General features: G+C 46.9%; 8 protein-coding genes across 8 annotated transcripts; 6 read left to right on the top strand and 2 right to left on the bottom strand.

Annotated features, from left to right (window-relative positions):
• Nucleotides 1–43: 43 nt before the first annotated feature.
• RhiXN_06537 (queuine tRNA-ribosyltransferase) lies at nucleotides 44–2,011 on the bottom strand (the record flags this gene model as incomplete). The annotated part of the gene is made up of 15 exons (XM_043326353.1): nucleotides 44–173; nucleotides 224–473; nucleotides 594–701; nucleotides 755–790; nucleotides 844–878; nucleotides 931–946; nucleotides 999–1,197; nucleotides 1,266–1,306; nucleotides 1,357–1,399; nucleotides 1,452–1,475; nucleotides 1,528–1,600; nucleotides 1,650–1,681; nucleotides 1,731–1,830; nucleotides 1,885–1,954; nucleotides 2,005–2,011. 15 exons carry the CDS (start codon nucleotides 2,009–2,011, stop codon nucleotides 44–46), a joined length of 1,164 nt encoding a protein of 387 aa, XP_043181785.1.
• A 639-nt stretch (nucleotides 2,012–2,650) lies between these two features.
• RhiXN_06536 (tryptophanyl-tRNA synthetase) lies at nucleotides 2,651–4,108 on the top strand (the record flags this gene model as incomplete). Its single annotated transcript, XM_043326352.1, has 6 exons — nucleotides 2,651–2,991; nucleotides 3,044–3,377; nucleotides 3,439–3,537; nucleotides 3,588–3,654; nucleotides 3,714–3,902; nucleotides 3,951–4,108. 6 exons carry the CDS (start codon nucleotides 2,651–2,653, stop codon nucleotides 4,106–4,108), a joined length of 1,188 nt encoding a protein of 395 aa, XP_043181784.1.
• A 1,678-nt stretch (nucleotides 4,109–5,786) lies between these two features.
• On the top strand, nucleotides 5,787–8,135 carry RhiXN_06535 (GMC oxidoreductase; the record flags this gene model as incomplete). Its single annotated transcript, XM_043326351.1, has 11 exons — nucleotides 5,787–5,866; nucleotides 5,931–6,050; nucleotides 6,099–6,124; nucleotides 6,193–6,402; nucleotides 6,452–6,915; nucleotides 6,969–7,121; nucleotides 7,189–7,533; nucleotides 7,590–7,633; nucleotides 7,686–7,758; nucleotides 7,824–7,861; nucleotides 7,919–8,135. 11 exons carry the CDS (start codon nucleotides 5,787–5,789, stop codon nucleotides 8,133–8,135), a joined length of 1,770 nt encoding a protein of 589 aa, XP_043181783.1.
• Nucleotides 8,136–10,414: 2,279 nt separating this feature from the next.
• RhiXN_06534 (phosphatidylinositol glycan anchor biosynthesis class U protein) lies at nucleotides 10,415–12,049 on the top strand (the record flags this gene model as incomplete). The annotated part of the gene is made up of 8 exons (XM_043326350.1): nucleotides 10,415–10,538; nucleotides 10,601–10,665; nucleotides 10,719–10,885; nucleotides 10,936–11,340; nucleotides 11,393–11,492; nucleotides 11,551–11,594; nucleotides 11,652–11,776; nucleotides 11,823–12,049. 8 exons carry the CDS (start codon nucleotides 10,415–10,417, stop codon nucleotides 12,047–12,049), a joined length of 1,257 nt encoding a protein of 418 aa, XP_043181782.1.
• A 190-nt stretch (nucleotides 12,050–12,239) lies between these two features.
• RhiXN_06533 (ribosomal protein S12/S23) lies at nucleotides 12,240–12,893 on the bottom strand (the record flags this gene model as incomplete). The annotated part of the gene is made up of 5 exons (XM_043326349.1): nucleotides 12,240–12,257; nucleotides 12,316–12,471; nucleotides 12,525–12,716; nucleotides 12,773–12,837; nucleotides 12,887–12,893. 5 exons carry the CDS (start codon nucleotides 12,891–12,893, stop codon nucleotides 12,240–12,242), a joined length of 438 nt encoding a protein of 145 aa, XP_043181781.1.
• A 308-nt stretch (nucleotides 12,894–13,201) lies between these two features.
• On the top strand, nucleotides 13,202–16,355 carry RhiXN_06532 (uncharacterized protein; the record flags this gene model as incomplete). Its single annotated transcript, XM_043326348.1, has 7 exons — nucleotides 13,202–13,588; nucleotides 13,646–14,019; nucleotides 14,083–14,284; nucleotides 14,339–14,662; nucleotides 14,736–14,898; nucleotides 14,951–16,191; nucleotides 16,248–16,355. 7 exons carry the CDS (start codon nucleotides 13,202–13,204, stop codon nucleotides 16,353–16,355), a joined length of 2,799 nt encoding a protein of 932 aa, XP_043181780.1.
• Nucleotides 16,356–16,662: 307 nt separating this feature from the next.
• Nucleotides 16,663–19,377, top strand: RhiXN_06531 (transmembrane 9 superfamily member 1; the record flags this gene model as incomplete). The annotated part of the gene is made up of 15 exons (XM_043326347.1): nucleotides 16,663–16,830; nucleotides 16,882–16,897; nucleotides 16,951–17,377; nucleotides 17,431–17,490; nucleotides 17,538–17,652; nucleotides 17,707–17,724; nucleotides 17,780–17,914; nucleotides 17,964–17,993; nucleotides 18,047–18,179; nucleotides 18,246–18,423; nucleotides 18,483–18,556; nucleotides 18,627–18,712; nucleotides 18,763–18,837; nucleotides 18,891–18,924; nucleotides 18,983–19,377. The coding sequence occupies 15 exons, from the start codon at nucleotides 16,663–16,665 to the stop codon at nucleotides 19,375–19,377; spliced, it is 1,944 nt and encodes a 647-aa protein (XP_043181779.1).
• Nucleotides 19,378–20,011: 634 nt separating this feature from the next.
• Nucleotides 20,012–23,687, top strand: RhiXN_06530 (autophagy-related protein 3; the record flags this gene model as incomplete). The annotated part of the gene is made up of 18 exons (XM_043326346.1): nucleotides 20,012–20,058; nucleotides 20,114–20,246; nucleotides 20,297–20,645; nucleotides 20,699–20,760; nucleotides 20,819–20,926; nucleotides 20,983–21,172; nucleotides 21,229–21,291; nucleotides 21,362–21,539; nucleotides 21,594–21,634; nucleotides 21,686–21,831; nucleotides 22,114–22,254; nucleotides 22,306–22,341; nucleotides 22,391–22,436; nucleotides 22,485–22,539; nucleotides 22,592–22,662; nucleotides 22,718–22,843; nucleotides 22,894–23,201; nucleotides 23,253–23,687. The coding sequence occupies 18 exons, from the start codon at nucleotides 20,012–20,014 to the stop codon at nucleotides 23,685–23,687; spliced, it is 2,535 nt and encodes an 844-aa protein (XP_043181778.1).
• Between the last annotated feature and the right edge of the window lie 71 nt (nucleotides 23,688–23,758).

Raw genomic sequence — 23,758 nt, 5'->3', positions numbered from 1 at the left:
CTTTAAGCCTTCATATCATTTTTGTACCCTAATAATTAGACATTTATACTTTGACGTCCGAGTACTCCCATTTGGCACCATTGCCATCAATGACTGCCATGTCTTTCCCAATCCCATCAAGCAAGTCAACACCAACGCTTCGCAACGCATCTACGCACCAGCGTGGGTAGGATCTATCCAAGGTGGTTAGGCACTGGAAATTTCATCAGAGGGATCCACCCACCCTCGCCCCCCAAAGTAATCGTAGAAGAACCTCTTCAAGTATTCGGGGAATCTATTCTCGAGTATCGCATCCCGTGCCCTTCCCATAAGTTGTGCTTGAAATGCAACATTATGAAGTGTAACAGAATGTGCCCCAGCTGTCTCGTATGTTACAATGTGATGCAACTGTGCACGAGTCGTCCCGGAGGCACACGTGGGACATGGGCAGTTATCATCAATCGGTACGAAGCTTGATGCATGTTTGCCAAGGCCTAAAAGAATTCTGGTATGTTAGGGCCATATAAAAGGCGTAGTTATGAATGAAGATCAAACCAGCAGGGATTGGCGGGTACAGAAAGTGCATGGGTCTAGTCAGGATGAGTGGTACATACGCAGATTGATAGGGCCATTGAACGTGAGGGCCACTCCGAAACGAGCGGTTCGTGTGGGAAATACACAATCAGCCATGTCAACTCCAAGGGCGACGCACACCATCAAATCTGAAACTCCCTATTGATACAAACCCCAACATGCTATATTCAATAATACCTACCTTCGGCAAATCCTATACCCATGCAATATCGTGGCCCTGGTTGGTAGCACTTAGCTATTATTAAGCGAATAAAATGTGTATAAACGTACTATCCAGAGGAAGTTTGGCGGTGCATTGTGCAACACTGGGGTAGACGTGAGAATGGGCATGGTACAGGCCAAATTCCGAAAGCTTACATTCTCCAGAAAACGTCTAGATAAAACTTGTCATTGGACGGTGATGGCTAGTCAGTTGAGCCAAATACCTTTCGCCTCTCCTCCACTAAGACCCCCAACCGCATACCCTGGAATAGAATCCTTTCTTTTGATCATCTCGTCCAGGCAAATGTCTCGGAGGCCGTGATCCAATCCACCTTGAATAATCGCAAAAAGGTTTTGGCAATCGGCGCGACCACTAGCGTTATGTACAGCAATGCAACGATCGAGCCAGCGAACAGATCGCCACTGGAGAACACAGTTTTCGTCAGGTTGTCAAAATTTAATATTAAATAAATTGATATGAGTTGGCTAACCATAGCTTCTTCCACTCGAGCACCAGTAGTGAGGCTGGAAACTACGGGATGCTATTTAAATGATAATAGCCACAAGGCCACGCGTACTCACCGACATCATCAAGTTGCATCATGATATCCGCGCCAATTGAATGCTTTGAAGGCTATGAAATTAATTGTTTTGTTTCGTGACCTGCTTGGACATACCTGGATTGCCATTGATTCCTCGGGCTAGTTCAAGCATTTAGACATCGCAGTCAACTACACATTAACAGGTACGTACCGTGAGCATTGTCGGTTCCCCGGTGAACGGACTTTCGAAGAGTACACCTTCCTCGGTTACTTTAGAAAAAGAACTAACTTTGATGAGAATGAGTGTCTATGTAGGCGAAAGTCACCAGCTACCTCAAGCTGACCATTTGGAAGCCTCCCGAATCCTACGCCACCCATGGTCATTAGAACGATGCGTCCCAATCTATAACTTACTGTGAGCATATTCTTGCGCCAGCCCTGAAATTTATGTGCTCCACCAGCAGCATCAAGTATTTTGGTACCAGGTCGAAGATTCAGGTGGTAAGTGTTATTCCTAGGTAATCCACTAGTTCGACATAGCTCCTTAAAATTTGGCATTGACCCTTACAAGATTAATGTTACTCCTAGAGCCTCTGTTTGCTGTTGCGTAAGACCCTTCAATGCAGCCTGAGTTGCCACTGATACCAGATGCTGAGAAAGGATAAATAGTGATCGATATAGTTTATACCTGGCATGAAAGTAGGTAGAGCAGTCACTCCGTCTAATTGGGAGTGTCGTAGATAAAGTCAGAGTTATTCCAGGCATGATTGGCGTATTCAACAAAGAGACTAACGAGCAAGTTTCATACGAGATACGCGTGCCCTTGTCACCGAGCATTGAGCGACTATGTCGAACTGCATAGCTAAAGCCGACGACAATAAACTGAGTGCCAAATTGCTTGCTGGGGGACTGGCAATTTGAGAACCACTTGTGACACTGTGACAACGGGACCCAAGACACCGTCGCATTTGTGCAATCTGCAATCTGAACCAAATGCTTCAGCGCTTCCAGACCCGATTGCGTCCCAGTTTCACGTCTGTCCACTCGGGCTGGCGACAAGCACGATGTTTCAGCAACGACTCGCTACTAACTGAACTTGAGTCTCGTGGGCTTGTATCACAAATTACAAGGTTGCATTGTACTGGCATACTTATGATTTCTATCTGATTTTTTCACTACCACAATAGCCCCGACCTTGCAAAGTCTCTCCAAAAACCCATTACTCTCTACTGCGGTGTTGATCCAACTGCCCCTTCTATTCATGTCGGAAATTTAGTTACATTTATGAGTGTACTACATTTCTATGTTCGTGGGCATCAAGTTTTGCCTCTGGTATGTTATTGTCTCTCCATCCAAATGTCTGGTCTCAAAAGCATGTTCTGGAGGTTGGTGGAGCGACCGGAGCTGTAGGAGACCCAGGCGGGAGAACAGCAGAGCGTAAACTTATGTCGGTCCATACCATAAACGAAAACAAACATAAACTAGCGGCCCAACTCGAACATTTGTTTAGCCTTGGCGCAGCTCGAGCAGCCAAGTATCTCGAAATCAATCTCGAAAGACTCGCACCTCCAAAGGTTCTTGACAATTTGGCGTGGACTAGCAACCTCACTTTACTAGATTTTTTACGAGATATTGGAAAACATGCAAAAGTCAACGTCATGATTTCCCGTGATAGGTAGGTAATCTTGAGCCTAATGTCTCGTCCGATATAAATGCACTTGGAATAGCGTTAAGTCCCGCCTGGAATCATCTCAAGGAATATCGTTTACCGAATTCTCATATCAGCTTTTACAAGCTCATGATTATCTCCACCTGTACACAACCCACGGATGCCGCCTACAAGTCGGAGGGGCAGACCAATGGGGCAACATCGTCGCAGGAATAGATTTAATCAAAAGGAGACACGGTACCCAGGAAGGAAAAGAGGAGGAACAATCGGAGCCTGCATACGGGTTCACTGTACCACTGTTAACAACCCCATCTGGCGAAAAGTTTGGAAAGAGTGCTGGTAATGCGGTGTGGGTAAACTCAGAAATGACCCCGGTTCTTGACTTCTATCAGGTGGGTCGGTCGTATTGCGTCCTAGGACCATCTAACCTTCGATTCGGTCTCGACTCCACAGTACTTCGTTCGCCAGTCAGACGCGGCTGTCGGTAACCTCCTTCGAATCTTCACATTTCTCCCACTCGATCAAATCGAGACAATCATATCTAGGCATGAAGTAAGAGTTTGCGTATAGGATTTCAAATTATTTTATTCAATATACTACAGGAAGATCCAGGAAAACGATACGCTCAGCGCATATTGGCTCACGAAACTACTTCGCTGATTCATGGAGGTTAGTTACAACATTTTGATTTCATTCCAAAATAACACTATTTTGTTTGTTCTGAACAGAATCCCTTGCCCATCAAGCTGCTGCTGCGTCGCGTGTATTGTACGAGTCGGATATTCACTCCACTTCTTTATCGAGCTTTAGGAATGCCTTGAAAGGAGACCGCCGCTTGGTGATTCTGCCTTCGAATAAGCTTCTTACCACCCCAATGGTCAATCTTTTAGTTGAAGGGGGACTGGTGAAGTCTAAAAGTGAGTTCCGAGTCGGTCGGATCCTTTCGTAGCTGACACCATATGAAGACCAAGCGGATACGCTCGCGAAGCAGGGTGGCCTCCAGCTTAATGGATCGAAAGAATCTAATCCTCGGCGCGTGCTGCAGATGGACGATTTCGTTAATGGAGAGTTTGCGATAATACGTAAAGGAAACGAACATCTTATACTGGGATTGGAGAACTAAGATTGCTTTGAGCGTATGTGATTCTTGAAGCTCATGATGCTTACATATGATCACTCATAGAGTTTGAATAGGCACTGCGAGCTTTCATGCATCGTATCAATATGTAACCATTCATCATCTAACAGTAGTTTCGTACTGGTTTGATTCTACAGTATATCTGGTTTCTGAGATCTCACTGAACGCAACGATCTAACTCATTTTCTACGGCAATAATTACACCATTATCTGTGGTAGCTTTTGAGCGCTCTGAGGGTCGGAACTATCGCCCAAGAACGGGTGCATACAATATATTACTCTAATTGGTACTCCTCGGCCCAAGGGTAGATTTGATGTACGAAGCACGCCGAGGGGATGACGCAGTTTTCTCAGAGTCAGCTCTTTCGTTAGATGGAAGTTGAACCTTATAAATACTATGCTCAAAAAAACTGATGCTCAATTCAGAACTAGCAAAAAGATTTGAGAAACCTAACATAAAAGCCTCTCGCAATACGAATTTTATCACCCAAAGGGAGGCTTGAGGCTCGTAGCGTTTGAATTCAGGTCGTGTAAATGCTAGTGTCCTTATATGCAAGCATTTGCGTAACGCGCTAGATCTGTGAGTATTTAAAATGTAGAACAGTCGCCTCTGCTCCCATAATTTGGCTTCGATCTTGCAGCCAATCCTTGACGGGCTCATAGTAGGCTACCATGTGTGCCTTTAAAGGGCTGTGGGTTTTAACAGGCGCCGGCGTGAAAAGCGTTCCCGTCTCTGGTCCACCTGTATCGTCCAATCATTGGTGTCGAGAAAGGGAACTGACCTTTGAGTAACATGCTTGGCCTATAGGCTATTTTCATCCGCATATACGTAACACCCCTGTCTTATCCATTGTTGCTTAGCCCATGGGATGGGTTCACTTATCAGAGAAGAGGGAGAGGCGGTCTATCTCCGCGTTCATTCACCTAACTTGGATAGCTTCTGGATCTCTCGAAATACTGGAGGTTGATAGGTGACTAAAACAATATTGAGAGTCATCTGATAGTTCTCCGTTTTGCTTGGCCTCACTCGGAAGATACAGTACAGCTGGGAACGCCTGGCATGTACCGTATTCGATGCACGTGTCAGAAGCCAATTGAAAGGCACCAGCCGGATGATAGACCCCATGTCAGGTACCACGCTGGAATTCTCCGGATAAAATGTATTACATGGACTATCTATGCCAGGCGTTATTGATTAGGCATGGGAGCAGTGTTCGCTAGTCAGTTACCGAGCTCGGGTGTTTCCTCGCGCCATCACAAGATCTCCCTAAATAAGGGCCACGGCGACTTTCAGGGTGCACATTCGTGAAAGAAGCACTTCTATCCAGTTGATACGCATGCATAGACTCGTGAAGCAACAATCAGTACACCCAAATCCTATACCGGAGCTAATTGTTGCCGTGTTTCTCGACCTCTACGGCTCTTTTTATCGTATCTCCTTGCCTTCCCACTCGATTCGAGTTTCCAATGTGAGAATCTATGGCACGGATACAACGGTCATTGGTTAATCCGGTGTGTTGACTGCAGAGCGAGTGTCACATAATCTTCAACTCACCTAGCTGCATACAAGGTATAAAAAGCCCACTCCCATAGCATAATTCGTCCACCATCCTGAGCGTTTCATACACAACACAGCCCATAAAACTACTTGTAATCTCTCGCTATGGCTGGAACTGAAACAAGAGGCGATCCAAAACTTGTCGATGCAGTTGATGTCTTCATCGCTGGTAGTGGACCCATCGGGTAAGCATAAATCTAGAGCCTATGGCTCGTGATACCCAGGCCTTCCTGAACTCTGCGTAAATAGATGTACTTTTGCGCGGAAGATTCTTGATAATAGCAAGAAGTCCGACCTCACTGTCTTGATGATTGAAATGGGATCACAAGACAACCCAGTCATTGGACGACACCACAAAAACTCGGCGAAGTTGGTTTATCAATTGAATACTGCGGACCCAGCTAATCAATTAATTAGGTACCAAAAGGATATCGACGCGTTTGGTATGTTAGTTTGATCGGCAGTGGTTTCACCTAGCAGACTCAACTCATACATATATGCGTACACTCAGTGAATGTTATTAAAGGCGCCCTGCAACCCGTTTCTGTCCCACCAGCCGCGACATATATGCCTACCCTTGGGGCGGAAGCTTGGTCTCCCGGTAGTAAACCTTTGGTTTCGGCATTTAACAATCCCGAGCAAGAGCCGTCGGTTAATTTACCTGGATGCGCTGTTACGAGAACTGTTGGTGGGATGGCAACACATTGGACTTGCGCTTGCCGTATGTTTATGCACCATTTATATGCTATTGCTCTCATATATTTGCGCAGCCATCCCGCATCCCGAAGAACGCGAAGCTTCCCCGCTCCCAAAGGAAGAGTTTTTGAAATACATCAACGAAGCGGGAACCTTACTGAACGTAAACTTGGACCAATACGATCTCTCCGTCCGTCATAACCTGGTAAAGAAGGTCTTGCAAAATGCCTATGGAGAGGATGCTGTAAAGAATCTGCCTCTTGCAGTCAAAAGACGGAAGAATCGTGGCTACGTTACATGGAGTGGTTCGGATACCGTTCTCGGAGAAACCTACTCCAAGAATGGCTCCGATAAACGATTCACTCTGCTTGCGGAACATAGGATCATTGGCTTTGTTCGTGAAAACTCCCCATTGATAGGCGGTAGCGACAAGGAAAGCCGGATTGATTACGATCGCTTGCGCGATGGCACTGGTGCAATCAAATTTGCGTATGTTAAAGATATTATAGCAGACGAGTATCTATTGATTCCAGCGAAGGTATGTCTTATTTTTGAGATCGAACCAATTGAATACTAACCTGCGGGTTTCAGTACTTTGTCGTTGCATGCGGAGCCATCGGCACCCCTCAGGTTCTTTGGAACAGCGGCTTTGGTCTACATCTCTATGACAATGAGAACGACCCAGCACGCGAATTACCAGCTCTGGGACGCTACCTTACGGAGCAGTCCATCTCGTTTTGTCAAGTCAGTTCGACACATTTTCATCTCGTCTAGATCAAGCCTATATTTAACACCACACATTGACACCTAGATCGTACTGAAAAGGAAATTCATCGAAAACATTGAAGAACACGAGGACCTACTCGGGGCTGAGCATCGGGGCAGATGCGCTGGGCATAAAGCGAAATTCCCGGACGACCCAATCCACATTCCGTTCTCCGACCCAGAGCCTCAGGTAACAATCCCGTATACCACAGAGAATCCCTGGCATACCCAGATCCATCGGGACGCGTTCTCCTATGGTGACGTGGGTCCAAGGGCCGACCCTCGTTTAATCGTAGATTTACGGTTCTTTGGACGTCAAGCAGTTTATGAGAGTAACTACGTCACATTTTCTAATAAGCTTACCGATATATACGGGATGCCTCAACCAACTGTAAGCCATGTTTCAACCTCAGTGTTGATTATGGGTGCTTATAATGAACACAACAGTTCAATGTCGTTCGAAAAAAGGCGGATGCCGAGAAAGATTCCTTGTAATTTCTTCCTCTTACTTGACTCTTATTCATAGCGTTAATTATTTCGCAGGATGATGTCTAAAATGTGTGAAGTAGCCGGCAAGTTGGGAGAATTTTTGCCTGGGTCATACCCGCAGTTCATGGTACGTCATGTTGATAGCTTAAATTTACCACATTCACTTAATGCTTTATGTATTGATGATTACAGGCGCCAGGATTAGCGCTACACATCACTGTACGCATTCGGTTTGCACTGCAAATTGGAGGGTTGTAAACCCACGGTTTAGCACCTGTTTATACCAGAACAGCACCATACAAACCCATCAAGACCAAACTGGTCTTTGATCTCACACGCAGGTACTCCGCCGCGCTGTTCTATGAGCTCTGTGACCATACTTGCACCCATTGGCCAATGATGTCTGTTGCTGCTGATGGAATAATGACCCATGTGGAGCAGTTGAACTCCAACCCAGTTGGCAGGACGCTATCCACTTGGGCACCATTGGTTTATGCTGGTTAATGGTATACTGACCAGTGGGTATCCATTGAATTTTGCCACGTATTTCAATGTATATTGCCCCCAGGTATGTGGTTGCACGCGTTTTGCTATGACCATATATGGTGTTTATCAATGTATACACGCACACAGAAACCGGGCGGAAATGTACCATAAATGCTACATCAAACATTTGTTCTATATAATTATAAAAGTATCATGCAAATGATAGTGTTGACGGTTTACAATGTGTGTATTGCTTGTATGTATATACAAAACGTAATTGATAGACCCCAATAGTGACCAGGCCCCCTGCCTGTTTGAACGCTTGGTTCATTTAGATGTACCTAGCAACAGTTGCAACAACCTGAGGGGTTAGTTAGTATGTACTCAATGTAACAACAAGTACATCACTTACAAGGGGATGGATTGCAGGGGAATAAATTGCGCTTGTGGGGGAGGTCTGTGATGGTCAGAGTTTTGTCAGATAGAATTTCAAGCAATAAATGTTATAGATGGCAGACCTACATGTCCTGGCCTGCTTTGTCTACCTTGTCCAAGCATCTCTTATGCTGTATAGAAACATATCATTATTTCAAGATCAGTTAGGCAGGCACTAACAATGAGATAGAAATTGTACTCAGCGTGGTTGTGGTTGTATGAGGATACTGGGTGACTCCACCTGGTCATATATAAGCAAGTCTGCATCTGCCTCAGGTGGTCCAACAATCACATGCGTAGAACAATGATTGCCAATGGGATCTACATTGGTTTACACTGAGACAACCCATGCTGGTCATACTGGGTTGATTGCACTGAGCACATGCGTGCCAATCAGATATATATATATATGCGGCCCACATTTTGCTCCCCATGCCCCCCTGTGTGTCAATTACGCCCTTGAGTTAGATAGACCCCTCTGTTCTCAGTTGTAATATCTATGTCTCAGTATCCACATCCCTCATATCATGGCAGCCCCCCTGAGTTTATCCACCCGGACCCATCTGGGCAAGGAATTACACCCAGTCCAACACTGGTTTCAGTGTGCAACAAGGGTTGCAAGGTCCCATATTATCCTTCTACATAAATGCAAGGGTAAATATGTATATTGTGATTAACCCTGGGTACAACACTAACTGCATTGCTGGATGAGGCTCAAGGCATAATTAAGAAAATTTAATTTATGGTTTTGGTTTGCTCAAATTATCAGACAGTTATGAGTTACTTTTCTTCAGTTTGTGAAGCAAGATAGATACAGGTATATTGTCAAAGGGAGAAACCAGTACCCATGTGAAACTTACTATGGTAATGTTAATGCTGGGAGAGCAAGTCCCGGTAGGTTAGCAACTGTTTGCAGAACACTTACAGGCGTATACCAGTACGTGTGAGCATCAGTCAGCATGACGCTTGCAGGAGCCATAAACCCAAATGAAGGTTTGTGGCATGTAGATCAATCAATTGCAGTTTGCATTGGTACGTGGAGCACAGTTGGATGAAACCATTGATTGTTGCAGACATGGCGCTAAACCATTGGATTTATGCCTGCTTATGGACGGGTTTACAACCCCCCACTTTGCAGTGTTAGCCCAATCATTTGATATAATCTAACTTTATGCAACAAACAGGGCACTACTAGACTTATGAGAGTCAATGAAGACAAGATAGAGCTGGAAACACAGAAGATCCCTCAGGATGTCCTCAATCAATCTGTTGCAAACCAGTATTCACAGGTTCATAACCACAAGAATCTATTTGTTGGAGGGAACAATGTTATTCCAGACTCTACAGCTTGCAATCCCACGCGTACTAGTGTAAGTACCGCCTCATCTAAATGGTTGTTTGCTGACTCAAATGACTTTAAACGCAGGTTGCATATGCAATTAAGGCAGCCAAATACATTGCCAAGAAATTAACGTGAAATCTTCTATAGAACACATAAAGTTCCCCAAATCCGGCTCTTGCTATGTTTAGTATCCCAAATTGCATCTTGTTTATGATCTAGATATCAATTTAAGTAAACGTGAAATTAGCTTCCTGATTCAAATGGAATACACATAGGCCGCAAGCAAATACCTGAAGAATTCAATGTGGCCTAAAAGTAGGATAAATCCCAACCTGTACACTTATAAAATTACCTCTGGAAGAATACGCAGCACTATTTCTTTGGCTGACATTTGTACAGTATAACTTACCATTGAATTAGGGAAGGCTTCTTCAATTGGTTTTTGAGTGACTGGAAGCGCCAGTCGTAGCCAAGGGTCCGGTCAAACAAACCCCGCCGTTCTATTACGAACCATCACCTGATGAAAGCTATAACCGTAATATTTACTCTCGTCGCGCTCCGATTAGCATTGTTCGCGAGCCCAATACCACGATATATCCAAGATGACTACCAACTTGCATCACCCGTAACCTCTTTTATTCGGTGTAAGCTTGATCATGTCACCGAGGTGTGCCAATCGATTTAACGCTTTGTCATTTTAAACAAGTAAAAGAGGGCATTTTTCTTTCAGAAAAAGGAATAGATCCATACACAGGTGGTGTATTCTTACATGTAAGCTCCCGCATACTCAATTGCACTTTGCGAATATTTATGACGTAGAGTAGTCACCTCTGTTCCTCGCTCTCTTCTCGACAATATTTCCACTCTCAAGTTTTGGCTCTGCAATCCTATGGTCCATACTCGACGGAATCACGGCTTGGTGTCTTGTGTGTTTATGGAGGGCACGATCTTCCATACGAGACGATAGGAAAGAAGTCCTAATCTCCGTAATGTTCGTTGCCAAATCATTTCCGTTATGATAGGGAACTCAGCTTTCTTTAGACACATGCTCAACCCGTACAACCTTCTTCCTACTCTTGCTCGTTCGACTTCAACGATTGAAACATCTCTTACCGTGCTTGCTCTTCTTTTTGCGTGCCAGAAACGTACGGGACCGGCCCTTGTAGCACTCGCCGCCATAGTCCATATATCGCTTCCGTCTGTGTTGATCGTAGTGCCCACTATCATGGTTCTGGCGGATCCACATGCGCCGGCGTCGACGCTTGCGAATCCAACACCAGGGGGCAAAGGGGAAAAGGAAGACACCAAGCACACCTCGAAACAACCTAGCTTGTGGAAGGTAGTATTTATGAGCGCGGAGTGGGTACTGTATATGGGTGTTTTGGCGTTTTCGGGGCGTGTAGCTACAGGATCATGGAACTGGGTATGGAGGTCTTGGGGTGCAGTGTAAGTGCTGGTTTATCATGGCACCGTGCATGAACCTGAATCATTGCGTTAGAGTTACAATGTCCGATGCGACACCAAACTGTGGACTGTGGTGGTACTTTTTCACTGAAATGTTTGATCACTATCGGCCATTCTTTTTATTTACTTTCTCGGTGTGTAGATTCATTCATATTAGGTACCAATTAGTCAACTAACAGTCTCGTAATTTAGGCCCATCCGTTGATTTATATTGCCCCGATCTGTATGAAATTCAGGTTAGTTTGAATTCATTAAATCGAGCATAGATGTAGATTCACATGCTGGGCTTTTAGGCGCGACCCTTTTTACGCCGCATATCTATTGTTGGGAATTAGTGCGACGTTGAAGTCGTATCCGACCCTTGCGGATCCTGGATTGTTTATCTCTTTGATATCTCTTTTCCCGGAGACCTTTGCTTGTGAGTTTATATCGCTGACCGTTTGGTATATCTAATCTTCCCATAGACATGAGGCATCCATTGCCGACATTCTTATTACACCTACACTCTGCGCTCCTCATGCCACTCGCCAGTCATCTCTGGCTATCTCAAGGGACAGGTAATGCCAACTTCTTATATGCAGCAACACTCGTGTTTGGATTGGCAAACCTGGCAATGGTTGTGGACGCTGTCTGGGCGGGACTGCGTGCTGCGTTTGTTACCGAAGAAGGGGAAGAGGTTGTTCAGTTGTGACATAGATGGAGCTGATCAAAAGTTTAATGAGATGACTGGGTTGTTCAGTGGCCAAAAATTGATTGCATATGAAAACACTCGATGAGCCGCATAAATTCATGCATACGTGGGTGTGAATACAAGCATAACAGCTTTTAGAAGGCAAGGATGCTGTCGGAACGGAGGGAGAATGGGGAAAGTGAGTTGCTGTTTATGACCTAGGCTTCTCCTATAGATAGGTATACAAATGAGTGGGCCGTATGCCATCGGTGAGGGAAACAACGTACCTTCTTCTCAGACCACAAGGCGAGAAGACCGACACCAGAGACCTTGACGACCTTGAAACGCACACCAGGAATATCACCCTTTGCCTTTCCGCGACGACCGAAACCGGAAATGAGGACTTCGTCGTTCTCGTCGACAAAGTTCAAGCAACCGTCATTCTAAGCGCCGAGATTAAACAATTAGACATATACACGCAGCAAGCTGGACTTACGGGAACGAAAGCAGTGACCTTCTTTCCGTTCTTGATGAGCTGCACACGCACACACTTGCGAATGGCAGAGTTGGGCTGCTTGGCCTCGACACCGACCTTTTCGAGGACGATCCCCTTGGCGTGCGAAGAACCTCCTGTAGGAGAGGTCTTGTAGACGTTACCGAGCGCACGCTTTTTGTACGACTTGTCCGCCTGTATTTCCACATGTTATATTAGAGGATATTTCTGCTTATATCTGTCAGACTGACCCATCGGTTCTCGCGGCGGGAGATGCGGAGTTTTCGTGCTGCGTTAAGTCCACGAGGCTTGTTGGCTGCGGAGGTACGTTAGCATTTACCGAGATGCATGCTTGCGTTACTCACATCCCATGGTGTTCTTGAGGCGTTGGGGACGGGGATAGTTCGATTAGGAGAGCGGACGGACAGCGGGACGGATGCAAATATTAGTGGTCCTAGCAAGCTGCTCTGCTCGTGGCTTGCTGACTCAGCCCAAACACTCCGCACGTGAGGGTCCAGGGACGCGTTTCGCTTGTTGAAGCCTAAGCGCCGCAATCCATTTATGGAAAAGCTGATTTACAGCTTTTGGATTTGTTCTTCGCTTCGACTGTTGGTTTTGTTCTTATCCCACGAATAACTGCCTCTACTCTCGTTTCTTTGTGCTCCAACCCTATCGGCAGCATGTCGCTGATCGCCGTGACCACTTCACAAGGACTTTCAGTCATCTCATCTAGTGCTCTACAGGCATCCAATCCGAACCCTGCCCCTATATTCACCGCTGCTTTGACTCCTCCCTCCCGCATACCTTCATCGTGTATAAGCTGGTCTTACGATGGTTCATCTATCTTCGTAGCCTCTGGAGGATCTGTTTCTGCGTATGATCCAACTTCGGGCGCCTGGTTACGGGATGTCATTCGGGAAGGCGAAGGCGGAATTGGCGGCGCCAAGTTGGGTGCTATGGCAGTAATCGACGGTCCCGATACACCCGGACTTATGCTCGCACTCGCTAGAGGTCCAAGGGCGGTTATCTTCGATACTGAAGCCAGACGCGCAGTCCTTACCATTGAGGTATATCCAAGTTAACTCGTTTAAGCGCTGATGTACTGAAATAAGCGTGTTTCGTAGGGCCACAAGTCATCTATCCAGGCTATGTCTGTCGCATGCGATCAATCTCTGTTGGCTACATGCTCGGGTGATTCCACGATGGTTACGAACATCCCCCAGCAATCTACCGTAGTGTTACGAGGGGCTCCTGCCGGCGCCCTGGCGGCTGCATTTCACCCATCACGCCGGACGACCCTGTTGATTCTCAGTCCAAAAGGCCTCCATGTATTTGACACGACCAAGGGAGGTGCTCCAATTCGGACCATCCCCATCAGCAAAGTTGAAGGCACCAGTGCTTCTATTGCCTTTTCGTCCTCTACTTCCTCTCTAGTCGCTGTCGCTCTTCCTGGGCGAGACAGTCGCGTCGTGCTGCTCGATATTGATAAGGACTCGAGGTGCGTGTCACTGTCACCTTTATTACATCATTGTACCCATTCGTGCCGTATAAATACGTTTAGTCTGCTTAAGAAATTCAACGTTGAAGAAAACGTCACTGCCATGTCTTTCTCGCACGACGGAGCTACGATCATCGTTACTTCTGAGACCGGCCGAGTCATGCAACTCAACCTGCGCAGCACAGATGCACCTAGCCAGGCGGTCGCCGTTGACCCTGCTGGTGGGAGGATTGGTGGCATGGCGCTTGTCGCAGAATCACCAACGGTGAGCTATGGCTGAAAACCCAACTCTTAAATAGGCTCACCGATTTGTTCCAAGTCGTCCAACACGCTCCCTCGAGCCCGCCCAGCTCGGACAGACTCTCTCCCTAACCTCCCCACTGCCGACTCACTCCGAATCAAAGCATCCGTGTCGGATCTACGCGGTGGAACCTTGCGTAAAAGACCATCCACCCTTGACATTGGCCCCAAATCACCCGAATCTCCGCGCATCAGCTCCCCCGAAACTCTGCGGAACAGGTCACCCCAGCTTGCGCGCACGAAATCATCAGTGGCTGATCTACACAAAAGGTCTCCGTCGGGAGATTTGAAGACCAAGGTTTCTCCTGGAGCACTTCGCGTCAAGGCCGGAGTCGAAAATAAAGTGCGGCCAACGTCCATGATCTCTGCAGGTTCTGGGAAGGAGCGCGTTCGAGTTCGTCCAATGTCTTTGGTAGATCAGCAGAGTGAGGGAGGGGTTGTCCAAGGCTACAAGAGACACAATCAGCAGGGCCAGTAGGCCCTCTCTGGCAGATTTAAAGACCGCAGCTGGAACGCCGAGCCCTGGATCAAAGGTATCCAGTGCCAATGGTTCTCCTTTGACCAAGAATGATCGGGAATGTGAGCATTGAAATCATCCCATTGAAACTGTGAAATTGACCGCCATCCTTAGCTACAATTTCCCCGACATCGAGGCGTCAAACACAAACCATGCCTCGCCGCTTAACTTCCGATGGCTCTCGACCACCGACTATTGCTCAAATCTTTGCTCAAGACGACGCGGCTTCTACCATGAGAACCCGGTCCCCGAGTCAGAGCACAGTCCCATTGTCTGCCGTGTCAAGCCAGTCTTCTTTATCAAATGGAAGGAGTACGCCCCTAAGCACCCGCCCTTCTTTGCGATCCACGACTCCCAACTATACCCCTGGTGTACCGGCTGGGTCAGCGACGTCGGACGAACCAGAGGAGCAAATTCTTGTTCCCCGTCCCGGCGACAGGGAGCGCCCTTGGAGCCGGCTAGGAGAAGAGCGAGCCAGAAGTCGACTGGGCAACGAAACGCCCAAGCTCCCAACCTTACCCGCCATCGAAGATCGCCCGCGGAGTCGTATCGGTACTGAAGATAGGCCTCGCAGCCGCGCATTTGAAGACAGACTTGTCAGTGAATCCGAGCGCGAAAGGCCTTCGAGCCGGCTGTTCAGGGACGGCACCGATAGGCCCGCCAGTCGCGCAGGTACTCTAGGCGCTTCTGGTTCCGCAACTCTCGGGTTGGGACGCCCAACCGGGTTGGCCAGACGTTTCTCAACGGATCTGAAGCCAGCACCAGAAGCGATGAGAGTGGTTTCCGAGTCTGGAATTACGCGCGAGCGTGCCGAAACGTTTGGGAGCTTGAGAGACCGGCCTGAGCCTGTGTTGAAGAAACGCGCCTCTGCCATCTTCAGGGAACAATCCGATGCTCTGTTCCGAGAACGGGAACGTGAACGTTCGTCAACCCCTTTGAGCGGTTCTTCGACGCGTAATTCTGGCAAGCGGGTCGGATGGGTCGATACCGAATCGCCATATGTTTCTGCGCCCCTCGACACGATTTACACCCCGGCGCGACCTCGCTCGGGACTTGCAAACAACTCAGTCTCGGGGTCGAACTCGTCAGACGAGGATGAGAGTGACTGCGCGCATCGTGGATCTAACGCACTGTTAGTTACTCCCCGTCGTGGGTTGGCGGCCGCGTTGGGAGCCGAGGTATATGCAGGAGAGACTCCGACGAACAAGGGCAATAGCACTTCAATGACCAAGACTCAGGCACAAGATCTTTTGAGGAATATTGTGTCGGATGTTATGTTTGAGTTCAGACAAGAGACAAAAGAGGACGTGCGTGGATTGCACTTGGATTTACTTCGGGCTTCAAGAGGGTGGAAGGTGAGCTTGCCGCTCCCGACTGGTTTAAGCTGAGAGCTAATATGGAATCTCCTCAGAGCGACTTGAAAGAGTACCTAGGAGACACCTTAGAAGAGCTCCGTTTGGTCAAGGAAGAAAACGCGCGACTACGAGCCGAAATTGCACGTTTGCGACGAGGGTACTAGACCATTATGTCTGAAATGTGTATGCATGCATGATTCGATTTGTGTATTTTATTGGTTCTGGTTTGTAGACGTGGTTTTATTCAACGATAATGTTCTTTATGTATCGTACCTTACTGCGAATGCTATACCCTTAATGCCTTCAGGCTGAAACTCAACCAGCTTTTGTTCACTGAAACGCCCTTTCCTGGTACTGTCGTAGCTACAAATATAAATCCGCAGCTTATAAGATGCGCCCGGCGCTTGTTGGTGACGGTAACTTGTTACTGCACCTTCTGCTTCGTGTCACCCAACTCTGATCTTCACTGGAATGGCTGCAACGCTCTGGGCAGCTGCTTTAGCTGCGAGCTCACTGATAACTTCCGCAAATGCGTTCTATCTCCCTGGGACAGCTCCACGCGATTACCATGTCAACGATCGTGTTCCGCTGTATGTTAACGCACTGACGCCTATGGTCCTCAGCGCCGACTCGAAGTTGGTACGTACAAGGCTCTGCCGTCTCGGATCAAGCTAATTGAAGAAATAATAGAAATCAATGATTAATTGTATGGTTCCGTCATTCGATCACAACGTTGTACTAACCTATGTGCATTACCAGACAACTATTATGACCCCGCTTTCCATTTCTGCGAACCCAAAGATGGACCAAAGAAACAACCGGAGTCTCTCGGGTCCATATTATTCGGAGATCGTATCTATAACTCGCCCATCGAGGCAAGTGACTCTTTCGCTGACGTCCTTTTCCCACTAACCCTAGTTTTAAAGTTCACGATGCTTAAAAATGAATCTTGCATGCCGATTTGCACAGCAACTGTCCCGGCCAAAGATGCCAAATTTATTAACGATCGCATTCGCGAGGATTATGCTATCAATTGGCTGGTAGACGGATTGCCTGCGGCGGAGATGAAGGAGGACGAGAGAACCAAGGAAATATTCTATGATATGGGATTCAATCTCGGAGATGATGAAAGGGAAGAGTTCAAGACCAACCCTGCGTTGCATAATCACTATGACATCGTTCTCAAGTGGGTTTGATTTCCTATGGAGCTGCGGCCTGCAACCTCATCTCAGTTACTAGCTATCACACGAGGGACAATGTCAACTACCGAGTAGTTGGTGTAGTTGTTTGGCCAAGAAGGTGCGTGAATGCTTTTTTGCCAATTACATTACTAAAATTGTCTATAGCATTGCCCATTCCTCAGCAAAGACACTGGACTGTGCGGCCAAGAAACCTCGACCATTAGTTCTAGCTGAAGACCAAGAGAATAGCGTAACATATTCCTACACTATCCATTGGGAGGTGCGCACCTGACGGTATTTTTGAAGCAATTCGTGTGTTGACTATAGCATACAGGAATCAGATACGCCTTGGGTTAGCCCCTATAGCCCATTCACACTACTTTTCTAATATGCACGGTATTTATTAGGCTACACGATGGGACAATTATTTGCATATTTTCGACCCGAAGATTCATTGGTTCAGCTTGATCAACTCGTTGGTCATAGTGATTTTCCTCTGCGTTATGGTTTCTATGATTCTCGTTCGCACTGTCTCTCGAGATGTACGTCTGAGATTTTCCTCCTTAGCGCTTACTAACTTCGGATTGGTAGATCTCAAGGTACAATGCTATCGACCTGAGTGTAGGTTTCACCATCTGCACCAATAGTGGTTCGTTCACTGACTAGTATCATAGGAAGATGTGCAAGAGGACTTTGGGTGGAAATTGGTACATGGAGAAGTTTTCCGTTCTCCAAGATTCCCAATGGTTCTCAGCGTGCTTGTTGGGAATGGAGCCCAACTTTGCGTTATGGTCGGCGTAACACTGAGTAGGTTACTTTAGTTTCTTGCCCCCCTCCCCCCGATATCTAACCAAACTCGGCTTGTCTGGACAGTATTCGCGCTTTTGGGCTTCCTTTCACCCTCGAATAGAGGTGCATTGGCCACTATGATGATCGTATTTTGGACTTTCTTCGGAAGCGTTGGGGGTTATGTTTCGGCCCGCGTATATGCATCGATTGGTGGTACCGACCATAAGCAAAATACCTTCCTTACTGCAACTATTCTACCTACGTACGGTTCAAATCAACAGTATGCTATCGTCTCATAATTAAGGCTGACACACGGTATAGGTTTGTATTTGCAGTAGTTTTCTTGCTCAACCTATTCCTCATCGGCGCCGATTCATCAGGGGCAGTACCGCTGGGTAAGAACTGAACAGAATTACCTACAAGATTGATTCCTAACAAGACACTCCTCTTGTTTGCTTTATAAAGGTACTATGCTGGCCATTGTGGGACTGTGGTTTGTCATTTCGGCCCCCCTCTCTGCAATCGGTTCGTTCTTTGGAAGGAAGCATGGGGTAAGTCTTTTAAGGTTACTCTCTTAACACATGCTCAATGACTCGAACAGGCTGTATCACATCCGGTTCGCGTAAACCAAATTCCTCGTCAAATCCCGCCTGCACCAAGGTACCTACAGCCCTGGGTATGTCACGTTTAGCACACTTCAGCACATAAGCACTAAATCGTTCCGTGAAGTCCGCCTCCTTGCTTGCAGGCATTTTGCCATTTGGTAATTTCATCCTGCAAATAATCAAACATATCATCTAACTCCCTTTACTCTCTAACAGGCGCGGCATTTGTAGAGCTGTATTTTGTGCTCTCGAGCCTCTTCGCTTCACGCGCATACTATGCATTTGGATTTATCGCCCTAACGGCGGGCGTAGTCCTATTGACGACCGCAACAGTCACAATCTTATTCACATACTTTATGCTCTGCGCCGAAGAGTATCGCTGGCATTGGCGTGCTTTCATGATCGGCGGTGGGAGTGCCTTCTGGGTACTTGCATATGGAGTTTTCTACTGGCTTACCCGCCTATCACTTGACTCCTTTTCGAGTGTAGTCCTATATGCGGGCTATTTGTTCCTAATTGCGCTCTTTGATTTCCTCATTACGGGTAGCATAGGATTCCTCGCAACATATTGGTCGATGAGAAGACTGTACTCGGCTATCAGGATTGATTAGCCCTTTTCACCCCGATTATGATTCTCGCTGTTCATTGAGCCAAAAGGTGTATAGATTAATTTTCCGCTCAGAATATACAAGTAGCATCATTTTAGACATTTTCAAATGTTTATTTTGGGCTTTGGTTTACTTAATTTCGAATATGACTTTGTGTCTTCTAACATGGAGGTCGATGTTGATACCTGCTTTTTTGTGCACCGAATTCTGCCTGAATCCTGCAGGGACCGATTACACTGGAGAAGTACGATCATGCATTGCCTTGTTTGCTTATAATTAGGACATCTGAAATCGAGGAAAGGATAATCAAGCACAGTGCCCAATGCTCTATATACAATTCACAGGCAGAGTGATGCATCAGACCTCTTTATTATCATGCTTCCATTTATATCATCAAAAAAAGCACTCTTATCATGGCTTGGGTTGTCTCCGCATGCGGCCTTGGCACGCATGCATCCAGGTTTTGCAAATTCTGGGTCAAATGAATCCAGACGTGGGCCAGCTGACTCGAAGGCGATGGCAAATTGGATGGCAAATTGTATGGCAAATTAGTCTCATATAAATACTCCTCGTGCATGCCTACTCAGAGCTCGATTTCTACTCCAACCCTTGGTTTTCGCATCAAGCTAGACTTGCCATGTCGGCTACTCAAACTTTGACATTAGAGGAAATAGAACTGCCAACGTAAGCGCTGTTCTTGATTTATTTATATAGAACGTTATGGTGAAGCAAGCGATAGACTTAATTATGGCGGAGGCGAACAGAGCAGATCACAGACAAGACAGGGGTCCAAGGAGGAGCTCGGGCTTGTAGGGTTGGTAGAACCCACCGAAGTTCGACCAGTCAATGTCACCGCAGAGCTTCCACCCATGGTCTGTCGCATGGAGGAGTCACCCTCACATTTTACTAACCATACCACCAGGACAAAGGCTTTCATGCATACGCATTCCTAGCTGGTGGTTTCTTTGTTGAACTACTCATCTGGGCCCTCCCATTCACATACGGCGTTTTCCTGAATCACTACACAACCCATCATCTATTTGATGGACCAGAGGAATTCCTGCTTCCTCTGGTTGGTACATTATCCTCTGGAATTATATACCTTACTTCAGTCTTTGTTATGCCTCTCTTGACGAGATATCCGCAACATCGTCAGAATATGATGCGGGCTGGGGCAGTTCTATGCGTTGCTGCAATGATTGGGGCTGCTTTCTCAACCCGAGTTTGGCATTTGCTGCTCACACAGGGGATCCTCTATTCGATCGGAGGAAGTGAGTGTTCTCATTTATGCAACCCTTCATGCATCTCCTAATAAACGTCATAGCTATTGTATATTTCCCGATGCAGATGTATGTATTTGAGTGGTTCCAAGAGCGGCGAGGTTTGGTGAGTATAATCGGATCCTCGCAAACTGCGTACTTATTTACAAACAACCTCAAAATAGGCCAATGGCTTAATTTTCTCGGGAACCGGACTCGGTGGCGTTGTTTTACCATTCGTAGTTGAGAAGCTGCTTATCGCTTATGGACTTCGCACAACCTTTATCGCTCTCGTATGTTATCTTCGCCCTAACCTAATGACCCATTTAACGAACAATGAATCCTAAAGGCAATCGGTTATGCTCTGCTACTATCGGCCGCCCTACCATTTGTGAAGGGTCGACTACCACCATCTTCGTTGATCATTCCACAACAACGTTCCGACTGGTCTTTCCTACGAAACCCAGAATTTATAGTGTTATTTGCAGGAAATTTCCTACAAGGTCTCGGAAATTTTGTACCAGGCATTTGGCTCCCCAGTGAGTAAATATACTATTTAGTCACCATGGTACCTGATCCGCTTATTTCTGTCCAGCCTTTGCGTCAGACATGAATCTCAGTGTTACCTCAGGAACTTTAGTCGTATCTCTAATGAATGGTGAATTCTGGTTGTTCCCGTGTGCTAACCTATACCATTTTATTGACACCTGCTTGATACCATATCATAGCTGCAGCTGTCCCAGGTTCCATCGCTATTGGCTTCGCATCCGACAGATACGATCTGCGCATAGTGATGCTCACATCAATGCTCGGGTCATCGCTTTCGGTTCTTATCTTATGGGGGCTCGCCTCCAATCTTGTGATGCTTGCAGCCTTTGCTCTTGTGTATGGATTCTTGGCCGGAGGGTGGGTTTGAGTTAATCGAGGTTATTTACAAAGGCCTGACATCAGTGCTATTAGCTTCTCGGCCCTTTGGACGAAATTTGCATCGACCCTATCTCGTAAGTATAGATCATTGTGTATTATTGTATGAAGTAAATAATTTTGTACAGAGGATAATCCTCAGACAATTGCCCGCCTTATGTCTATCTTTGTGGCAGGACGAGGGGTAGGGAATGTACTTGCAGCTCCGATCTCCACTGGCCTACTCCGCTCCGCGTTGGTCAATGGAAAACATGCCTATGGTCTTAAAAACTATGTGAGAATTAAATGACATAACTTTAATCATGGGTCATGTTCATGATTCTATTCCAGGGGCCGTTGATTATCTTTACGGGTGTCATGCTATTCACAAGCACAATCGGAATTCTCTACAAAAGTGCTGGAATATTCATACGCAGAGCTTAAAATAACACTGCACCAATATATGACCCATGGTAAACTTATGTTCTTTGCCGTATACGTCCAATAACGGGTCAAGCTCTCTGTTCTTTGTGCGCTGCAATAAATATATTTGGCAAAGTTTGTTTGACGATCACAGGGTCCTTCCTGTTTGGGTGACATAGGGGTGCTATGCGGAAGCAAATACGCTCAGAAACGCCCTTCTCCAGTCGCGACTCCTGCTCCGCCTCACGCGTTACAGAGTACCATCATCGCCATGAACTCCCTTCATACCATCCAGGTGGGTCTCATATGCGGTATGTGATATAGGAAAATACTAAGGGGATGTCAGTCACACTTCTGGGCTGTTCGCGATTACATTAGCCCGGTAGGTGTAATTCACCCCGTGGCGACTCTACGGCTAACATGCAGCCCAGGTCTTGAAAGAGAGCAAATTCAAGGAGCATGGGAGGATAACGCCTGGTACGCATGCTCCCGTTGCACACCGTGGCTGGGCTAACTCTATAATAGAGGAATTCGTGGCTGCTGGAGACTTCCTTACTTATAAGTTCCCTGTGTGGTCCTGGTATGTCGATCTATAGCCCGTATAATCTGCTCTTTCTGATTTGAGTGCTTAGGGAGAAGGGAGATGCTTCAAAGGCACGCGATTATCTCCCAGCAGACAAGCAATACCTTGTGACTCGTAAAGGTATGTGGCGCTCGAGCTTGAAATTACCCTAGCACCACCTGACATCTTGTCCTAGTCCCATGTTTGCGCCGGGCAACATCACTCGCATATACCGACGCGGATGAGGATGCGGAGAAGCTCCTGTCCTTTGCTGAAGATTCGGGAAAGGGCGATGAATGGGTACAAACACATGCGGGTCGTCGTAAGTAGGCGTGGCAGGCATCAATCCTATTGTACTCATTCGGATCATAGCGGCAGCTGATGATGCCTCAAAGGCTGGAGAGATTCACGATATTCCTGACATTGATGGGAACACAAACGAACTCACCAAGGATATGAATGCACTATCGGTTGAACAAGATGCCCCAGACTTTGACGACATCCCAGACATGGAGGAAGAGGGGCTTGAGGCAGCCGACGAGGCGACTGCCAAACCCACGCCCGCCGCCCCGATCGAAGTTGCTAAGGGCAATCTTCTTCAAGTACGAACTTACGATGTTATGATTACTTATGATAAATATTACCAAACTCCAAGAATCTGGTTGCTCGGGTTCGACGAGGTACGTTGCCTTTGAACGAATCGATATGCCGTTCTCAGCATTTGAACACAGAACGGAACGCCCCTCACTCCCCCACAAGTATTCCAAGACGTTTCCGCCGATCACGCATTCAAGACTGTTACCATTGAATCCTTCCCCCATATCTCTAGCCTGTCTGCTGCTTCTGTTCACCCTTGCAAACACGCCGATGTTATGAAGAAGGTTATCGAGAGGATGAATGCAGGGGTCGTAGAGGAGCAGAAGAAACGACAAGGGACGACCTCGAGCTCTAAAGGAGGTAAACGCAAGTGGTTAGGATTGAGGAAGGGTAGTTCAGCGACTCCTGCACCAGAGGAGCCTAAGAAGGGATCCACTTTGGGGCCAGGGGGCGAAGAGGGTGCAGAAGAGGCCGAAGGCATGCGGGTCGACTTCTACCTCGTCGTATTCCTCAAGTTCATTGCCAGTATCGTTCCGACCATCGAGGTTGACTCTACTACGGCATTCTAGATGTGTTTTTCATTGCTTTAATTCGTAGCGAAAGGAATTTAGGTAGTTGGCTGTTTCTCGCGCTGTGTATT

Source organism: Rhizoctonia solani, chromosome 7 (assembly GCF_016906535.1).
Source record: "Rhizoctonia solani chromosome 7, complete sequence".
Taxonomy (NCBI): Eukaryota; Fungi; Basidiomycota; class Agaricomycetes; order Cantharellales; family Ceratobasidiaceae; genus Rhizoctonia; species Rhizoctonia solani.
The sequence above is the reverse complement of the archived record's forward strand: the minus strand, read 5'-3'. Positions and strand labels throughout refer to the sequence as shown.